Source organism: Primulina eburnea, chromosome 4 (assembly GCF_022965805.1).
Source record: "Primulina eburnea isolate SZY01 chromosome 4, ASM2296580v1, whole genome shotgun sequence".
NCBI classification, from domain to species: domain Eukaryota; kingdom Viridiplantae; phylum Streptophyta; class Magnoliopsida; order Lamiales; family Gesneriaceae; genus Primulina; species Primulina eburnea.
This window is the reverse complement of record NC_133104.1, coordinates 12,139,637-12,149,306: the sequence shown is the minus strand read 5'-3', so window position 1 is coordinate 12,149,306 and position 9,670 is coordinate 12,139,637. Positions and strand designations below refer to the sequence as shown.

At 35.7% G+C, this 9,670-nt stretch overlaps 2 protein-coding genes across 2 annotated transcripts; both read right to left on the bottom strand.

Annotated features, from left to right (window-relative positions):
* Window positions 1–737: 737 nt before the first annotated feature.
* On the bottom strand, window positions 738–1,547 carry LOC140830096 (uncharacterized). The gene has a single exon (XM_073193379.1). It carries the CDS (start codon window positions 1,545–1,547, stop codon window positions 738–740), a length of 810 nt encoding a protein of 269 aa, XP_073049480.1.
* A 33-nt stretch (window positions 1,548–1,580) lies between these two features.
* On the bottom strand, window positions 1,581–2,552 carry LOC140830095 (uncharacterized). Its single transcript, XM_073193378.1, has one exon. The coding sequence runs from the start codon at window positions 2,550–2,552 to the stop codon at window positions 1,581–1,583; it is 972 nt and encodes a 323-aa protein (XP_073049479.1).
* Between the last annotated feature and the right edge of the window lie 7,118 nt (window positions 2,553–9,670).

Genomic DNA, 9,670 nt, shown 5'->3' with positions numbered 1-9,670 from the left:
CTTGGAAGCATCTGTATATACAACAAAATCTTCAGTACCACAAGGAAGTACCAAAACATGGGCAGAAGTCAACTTATCTTTCAATGTTTGAAACGCTTGTTGGGACTCAAGGGTCCATTCGAATTGGTAGCTTTCCATGTCAAATTCGTCAATGGCAAGGCTATTTTCGAGAAATCTTCTATGAATCGTCTGTAATACACTGCTAAACCAAGAAAACTCCGTACCCCTGAAACCACCTTAGGAATGGACCATTTCTTAATAGATTCAATCTTAGAAGGATCTACCAAAATTCATTCTTTTGAAACAATATGGCCCAAAAAATGCCACATGCTCCAACCAAAACTCACATTTCTTTAACTTGGCATACAATTGCTTATCCCTCAATAGCTGCAACACAATCCTCAAATTCTCACGATGAAGTTCTCGTGTCTTTGAGTAGATCAGAATGTCATCAATAAAAACAATGACAAAAGTATCCAAATACGGCTTAAAGACACGATTCATCAAATCCATAAAAACTGAAGGAGTATTGGTTAGTCCAAACGACATCACCAAAAATTCATAATGGCCATACCTCGTTCTAAAAGCAGTCTTGGGTATATCCTCCGTTTTTACCTTCAATTGATGATATCCGGATCGAAGATCGATTTTCGAAAATATTGCTGCTCCTTGAAATTGATCAAAAAGATCATCAATACGTGGCAAAGGATATTTTTTTTCACTTTTACCTTGTTGAGTTATCGGTAGTCAATACATAATCGCAATGATCCATCCTTCTTCTTTACGAACAAAACTGGAGCTCCCCACGGTGAGGAACTAGGTCGGATAAAACCTTTATCTAATAGCTCCTGCAATTGAGTCTTCAATTCTTTCATTTCAGTAGGAGCCATTCTGTATGGAGCTTTAGAAATTGGAGATGTACGTGGAATTAAATCAATAACAATCTCCACCTCTCGATCAGGTGGTAATCCAGGCACATCATTAGCAAACACGTCAGGATAATCCTGAACCACATCAAGATCCTGTAATTGCAAATTACTTTCCTTTTGCACATCAACCACTGAAGCTAGAAAACCCATACAACCTTTGTGCAAAAAATTATTAGCTTGAAAGCAAGAAATAATAAGAATACCCATCGAAGAGCGTAGACCAACAAACACATCACTATCATGGTCATCGGCTAAAAAATTCATTATTTTGCCCACACAATCGATCACCGCACGATAAGAAGATAACCAATCCATACCCAGTATAACATCAAATGCAACCATCGGAATAACAATAAGATCAGCAAACAATAATCTCACACCCAATTGTACAGGACATGCCTCGATAATATTAGTGGGACAAATTTCATCCCCAGAGGGCCACACAATATTGAAGTGTAATGACATAACAGTAGGTTCAACAGATATAGAATGCATAAACACTTCAGACATAAAAGAATGGGTTGCACCAGTGTCAATCAATGTAATTGCTTCTTTGCCGTAGATTAAAATATTACCTGATATCACAGAAGAATCAGGATTAACACTTTCTTTCGTCATAGCAAAAATTCTGCCTTAGACTTTTCCTTTGCCTTAGGAGAGAGGACATTTCAATGCCGTGTGCCCCATCTCCTTGCATCTAAAACATCTTCCACTACCCACCAAACACTCACCCTTGTGTGGCTTTCCAAACTTAGGACATACCGGTCGCACAGTATCAGAAGAAGGCACAAGAGGTTTAGAGCGCTGCTCCATCTTACCCTTACCTTTGTAACCACCACGAACATCTGCACATGCACCTTGTCCTCTAGCTTGGAAAGCTTGCCTCAACTGTCTCTCTTTCTCAATCTCTTGCTCATCATGCTCAGCAAGCAAAGCTCGCTCCACTATGTCTTGATATTTCACCACTTTGGACATATGAACGTCTCTTCGAATCTCTGGCTTCAAACCCCGAAGGAAATGTTCTCCTTTATCCTTATCGTTTTCAGCAATAAAAGGAACAAAAACACATCCTTCTTCGAACTTCAAAGTATACTCAGCGACAGACACAACATCTTGCTTTAATTCAAGAAATTCTTTCACCTTCTTGGCCTTGAATTTGCTCGAGAAATATTTGGCGTAGAATAAATCTTTTAACTCGTTCCATTTTAATTCTTGAACATTAACTGTCACCTTGGTGGCTTTCCACCAGATACGAGCAGATTTGACCAACATAAACACATCACAACTTACCCTCTCTTGGTCAGTGAACTTCAAGTAATCAAATATGGCTTCCAATGATTTGATCCATTCCAGAGCCATTAGTGGATCAGGACCACCGATAAACTCCGGAGGGTTCATATGTCTGAAACGATCATAAGCACCATCTTCAGAACTTTCCGTTCTGCCTTGACCTTTTCCTTGGCCACGAACCTGGGTCGTAGTTTGCATGCTCAATAACTGTTGAATTTGTTCGCCATGGACTTGAGCTTGCACCTTAAATAACTTACTGAATTCATCTACCACCTTTGCAGTCTTATCAGGGGTCCTATCATCCCCTTCAATACTCTTTCTCTTGGGAGGCATATTCTACAAATTTGCTTACTTTTACATAGATACGAAGAAAGGATACATCAATGATAATTTAATGGAATCAATGCTCAATGTTAAAATCAATAGATGCAGGATCAAAAGCATACCGGATTGTCCTAGGTAGAAGAAGTCATATATGGTCCGAAGAACTTTCTCTCTGATACCAATTGAACCCACTCCCATGGAATTTAATTTAAATAAATAACATACGCAGAAGCGTTACAATTTAAAGGAACGAATAGTATTTGCACCGTAAATATTTCAAACTTTTAACCATAACCATTTACAAAACCATCATCAACATATTTTCAAAAATCGCCCCACATTTTCTCACATGATTCAAGTTACCAAATACATGATATTTTAAACTTTCATATTCACCAAAATAATGGTTACATAACAAAAGTTCAAAAGTCTTTCCCTTCAACTTGCTATATGACTTCTCCCTCCTCGGACAATCCACTTCAATCCTTTTATCACCTGCATTACATGACATTAACTGGAATGAAATAAAACTCAGTAAGCAGAAAGTTGTACATAACAAATACATATACATGGCTTGGCTTGAAACATGGCTATGGCAATGGCAATGAAAATCGAAAAATACCATCTTCAATGAACAATACTAATCAAGGAAATATAGATGGTATATCATGGCATGAATTAAAGGAAAGGAAATGATAGTTCTGTGACCTGTGACTTGTGAATAGTATCTCTTTGATATATAAATATATTAAAACTATGAGAGATACTCATAATCATGAGATTGGCACGCGCACAACCGTGCACCTGCGGCTCGCAGGCCGCGCGCCCGCTACGCGCATGATGCACGCAGTGCGCTCGCACGCTACGCGGACGCTCCGCACAGCACCTACGCGCGCGCCCCTGCGCGGACACTCCGTGCAGCTCCTGCGCGCATACTGCACGCGCGGTCTGCCTGGAACAGTTCCGGGCATATCCGAATATATATATATATATATATATATATATATATATATATATATATATATATATATATTTATTTCTGTAAAAATAAAATTTTTTTTTATGGTGCTACAATTTTCTGAAAATTTTCTTATATGATTAGAAACAATTTATTCAATATCTACACCATACGATTTAGAAAAAACCTTAGCTCTGATACCATTGTTGGATCTCGGTTTTTCACGTGCCCAAACACAGCGGAAGTTTTATTTTTTATTTTATTTTGACAATCAAAATATATTTGTTTTGAGCACTCGTATGATTTATTATAAATTAACATTAATAGGGAGTTATAAGTTATACCTTTGGTAAATAATTTTAATTGGCACCAACTACTCCGGTATTAGCGGACGTAGCTTTTGTTGTAAATCCCTGCGAACGTTTTTCGATCTCCTAATCAGGTCCACGACTGGAATATATGTTCCTCTTCTAACTTGCAGTAGAAAGTGTAGAAGATTTTGTATTTGAGAGCAAGGAAAAACAAAATGGTTCAAAACCCTTTTGAGAGCATAAAATTTTTTCTTTGAAGAGACGAAAGTATTTTTTTGACCATAATCTTTCGGATACCTTTTCAATGCCCAAAAGAAACCACTGAATGCATGCCAATCTCTTTTTGGAATGAGAAAAATTCTTTTTCCATACTAATCATTCCTTTACTTAATTAATTAGATTAATTAAGTTAATAAAAGATTCTTATTGTATATCCAACTTTGGTGATTCTCGAAAAAATGGCAGAATCCAAATGAGTGGAGGCTATGATTTGAGGTCAAAATTTTAAAATAAAAAATTCCATTACCCAATAACCATAATTAACATTAATGGGCTTAATTAATTAATTGAGCGTCCAACTTGTTTAATTAATTAATCAAAGTCCATTAAGAACTTTAATTATTTAGTATGTTGCACTTGTACTCCTACAAGTCTATTAAACATACTTCCCACTATATTTAATTTAATATTTAATAAACTCAACTTTTGAGTTTAATAAATTAAATCCTTAATTTTTTATAAATTCAACTACTTGAATTTATTCTCTCCAAATTTCATAAATTCAACTTTTTGAATTTACTATATCATAAATTCAACTCCTTGAATTTATTTTTTCAAAATTTAATTATTATAAATTCAATTCCTTGAATTTACTATATCATAATATAAATTCAACTTCTTGAATTTATTCTCTCAATGGGAACAAATAATCCAGTGCTTGTGTGACCCTCAATGGTTCAGGGATACAGCTAGCCGTGGGTTCACAACTCTTTGTGATTCAGGACATAATCCTTTATTCGGGCTTACCCTAATCCGCCCCATTCTATGTATCAACAATTGATCATGAAAATGTCAGAAATCATATTTCTGATTAAACCCATCGAATCATGGTAAGAGCGTCTAGTAGCATTGCCCCATGATTCCCTAGGTATCACTGATAGTGCCTGCAAGAACCAGTCGATTATGATTAACGTACAGTACAGTCACTTCATCTCATATATCCTCATCGAATCTGTAACCATTGGTTCATCTAGGGTTGCATAATAATTCGACCACTATATGACACATCTTTAAGAATGAATAGTGTCATCGCATGTACAACTAGAGAACTCCTTCGCTAATGTACATCTCATACTCTGGCCAGAGATTTCATGCACTATTATTTCATCAGATCACATAGGATATCCACACCCGTATGTGAGCGGTGAATTCCCGACTACAATGCACTGGCTCCTACATGTGTCACAACTGTACCCAATCTTTCCACTTGATGACTCTCCTGGAGTCGGTAAACGAGTCAAAGCACATCCCTAGCATATAGAGTCTCAGTTTTGTCCCAGGTCGTAAGGCCTAATGGTGTACAATCATAACCACGGACTTATCCTCTCGATGAATGATAACCACTTGAAAGTCCGAGGGAGGGTAGTTCGGTATAATTATCATATGACTACCCATCTGCATGTTTGGACATATCTATGCCCTTACCAAGAAACGCAATACACAACATCACATATGCTAGTCTCGAGCTCAAGCGGCCTTTATCCTTATTTTAGGCTGAATCGACTAGGAACAAATTTAGAATATGTAATGTTTACAAATGAGTTTCAACATCGAATTACGATTCATTTGTATTAAAGCATAATCAAAGACTTTATCTATGCTGATCGCATATGTATACAGATAAAGTAAAATGAAACCATTAAAAAAATAAATTATATTAAAATAAAGATTGTTTATTACAACTGAGTCAATAAATTCATTAGCCAACAATTGAATTTTAGAGCATCTATTCTAACACATGTATGGTGTCCTCTTTGTCAAAGTGAGGAAGAAAATGAATTTCATGCTCTAATAGCCTGCCCGTTCGCCAAGGTTGTATGGTGTATCTCTCCTACAGGCTTAAATTCCGGGAACTCAAACCATTACAAAATTGGTGGAAATAAATAGTACTAAATCGTAGCAAGAGGAAATTGAAATAGTAGCAGTGGTCGCTTGGGTCATATGGCAGAAAAGAAATGAGTTTGTGTGGAATCAAAAGAGTAAACCAGCACTACAACAAAAACGCCAAACGACAACGGATAAAACGACTGTTGTAACTGAGGGTGTTGTTGAAAGTGTCTTCAACGACAACGGTTTTAAACCGTTGTCTTTTCTACCAACGACAACAGTTTTGCAACGATGTTAAACCGTTGTATTTTCTACCAACGACAACGATTTTGCAAGGGTTTAAAACCGTTGTCTTTTATACCAACTACATCGGTTTTGCATCGTGGTATAAAAATTCTATTAAAATTTGCGACGGTATGGAAAACCGTCGCAAATGAAAACCGTAGTCGTAGATGCATTTTGCGACGGTTTGTAAAAACCATCGCGAATATTTGTTGCGACGGTTTTACAAAACTGTCACAAATTAGAGTTGCGACGGAAATCCTCCGCAACCCCTCGCTAAATGTAGCGACAGTATTCATGTGGCAAAACTGTCGCTATTGTGCGACGGTTTACAGGTCCGTCGCTAATATTTTAGGTAAAATAAAAAAATTTTAAGAATTTTATAAAGCTGTGTTGTGAATTGGTACAATCTTATAAGAGATAAGAAATTTAAGTGTCGTGAAGTGATAAAATCGTGTAAAAGATAAAATTTTAATTCTTTTGAAATGATAAAAAAATCGTGTAAGAGATAAAAATTTTAAATGTTGTGAAGTGATAAAATTGTGTAAGAGATAAAATTTTAAGTGTTATGAAGTTGTAAAATCGTGTAAATGAGAAAAATTTTAAGTTTGGTGAAGTAAAGTGGAAGAAAATGGAGTGAATTTGTATGTATTTATAGAGAGTGGTGGAAGAAAATAGGGAGGAGAGAAAGAGGGGGATCGAATTTTTGAAATTTGCGACGGTTTTTTTGCTTGACGGTCGCTAATATTAGCGACGGGAGTTTTAATACCGTCGCTATATTCAATATACCGACGGTTGTACATGCTACGATCGCAAATAGTAGCAACGGTTCTAGTTTAAACGTCGCTAATATGAATTTAGCGACGGTATATATATAACCGTCGCTAATATTAGCGACGATTTATTCAACCGTCGCTAATTAACATTGTGTTTTGTCCTAAAACTGTCGCTAATTAACGTGTGTTTTCTAAAACCGTTGTCGATTGTCCAAAAATACACGCTAATAGACAACAGTTCATGAAACCGTTGTCGTAAACGTTCTACGACAACGGTTTTTAAAAACCGTTGTAGTGCATTATAATACTTCAAATTATTTTAAAACAATTCCTAATAGACAACGGTTTTTAAAAACCGTTGTCGTTGCCCAAAAAAACACAATAATAAAAACCGTTGTCGTAGGCCAACAAAAAAACAAGCTAATAGACAACAATTTTTAAAAACCGTTATCTTTGGCCAAAAGGACACGCTAATCGACAACGGTTTTTAAAAACCGTTGTCGTAGCTTGAAAAAAAACAACTAATAGACAACGGTTTTTAAAAACCGTTGTCGTTGCCCAAAAAAACACAATAATAGACAACGGTTTTTTCGTAGGCCAACAAAAAAACAAGCTAATAGACAACGGTTTTTAAAAACCGTTGTAGTAGGCCTAAAAAGACACGCTAATAGACAACGGTTTTAAAAACCGTTGTCGTAGCCCAAAAAAAAAACAAGCTAATAGACAACAGTTATTAAAAACCGTTGTCGTAGCAAAAAAAACACGCTAATAGACAACAGTTATTAAAAACCGTTGTCGTAGACCAAAAAAACACCCTAATAGACAACGATTTTTAAAAACCGTTGTCGTAGACATATAAATGACAACAGTTTTTAAGAACCGTTGTCGTTGAGCGGGTTTTTTGAGCCTAAGACAACGGTTTTTTTTGAATCCGTTGTTAAAAGACAAAACACAACGGTTTTTATAAAAAACCGTTGTCTTTGATGTGTTGTTGAATTAAGATTTTCTTGTAGTGCAGCAGAATCTATATTAAGCTCAGCTATGGATATATTGACGCAATGGCAGGCAGCAAATCAACTCCCTGAGACTCATCGACACACTGGCTCAATGGAGCAAGCCACAAGAGGTATTCTTAAAATGTAATGTTGATGCAGCGATATTTACTAACCTAATCCATGCAGGTTACAGATGTATACTCCGAGACTCACAAAGCGCCTTAATATCTGCCATACATTGCAGTATATCGGCCAGCCCCATCCCCCCGCAACAGCAGAAGAGCTTGGAATGCGAGAGGTCCTTAGTTGGCTAAAAGCAACGCAAGTGCAACAAGTGATTATAGAGTCAGATGCAAAAGTGGGTATCTAGACATTGAATGGATCAAGCCAGATTCAACTAGTTTTGGTTTAGTAGTGGAAGACTGCAAAATTTTAGCCCGAGAGTTCTCAAATTGCAGTTTTGTGTTTGTTCGTAGATTAGCGAACCAATCTTGCAAGAGCCAATGTCTGGTCAAGTAGGTTTAACAAACCCTCCCTTACTCTCATGTCATATGTAATTGTTCTTGATTTATCTTAAATAATATTCTACCCTTTATTAAAAAAATTAAAATAAAATTGTAATAGGAATTAGGAGGCTTGTTTATCTTGTTCAAATTCCTCTGAATCCTTAGGAGCAAGATTTTCCTCTTGCCAAATATTAATTAATTTCTAATAAGATCTTGATTTTTATTTATTGTAGTTTCAGTTTCATTTTCTATTGCTAAATTAGACAGTCACGTCCGAGAAGACCATATATTGGAATTTTTGTCATATATATCCTCCTTGGGGATACATCACGCCCCTTTCGAAATCGCTAACACATTCCTTATAAAAGTGTGATGTTGAATGAATTTGGCCTGGGAGGTTCGACTTCAGCTGCTCTGAAGCTAGTGTTGACATTTCTTCCCACTTTATTATTATTATTTTTAAGATTTTTAAGTGGAATATAAAAAAAAACCCCAAAATTTTATGTATGACACAAAAATCTTATTATAATTAAAATTTAGAAAAACTGATTATTTTAGTCATTTAAATTGACATGTTTTGGGTTTTATTAATTATTAATTTAGCTTGTCGAAGTTTGATTTTCATCCAGTAACTTGAATTTTTTTTTTTTTGTATTGTTTTTTTTTTTGGTCTGAAACCACTAAATCTACTAAATAATGTTTATTTGACGTGGAACTGTCACGTCCGGGACGTCTAATTCATGTTTAATCATACATTAAATGCGGAAAATGCATAATACTTTTCTTTTGTAAAATATACAAAGTTCTTACTAATATAAAATATCATGCATTCAAAAGTAAGTGTAGCGCTCCATACCTCGCCACGTAATCATACAAAATGTGACGTCATATGCATAAAAATTTCTTTTCAACGACGTAGTAATATAATACATATAAGACAAAAATAGTGCAATTATCACACTATTTACCTAAGGATAGTAGAAACAGTATGATAAATACACACAACTAACTCAAACACAACGATGAAATATACTGTCTCTTTCCACTATTAACTACAGGACTTTTTGACTAAACTCACATATTCCTTCACCTCTATCATGTCTCGGCATTAGTCCTGTAAACCTGTCCACGAAAACAGCCCTCAATGGTAAGTATACAAACAATCATCATCATAATACATAACAGTTATATTA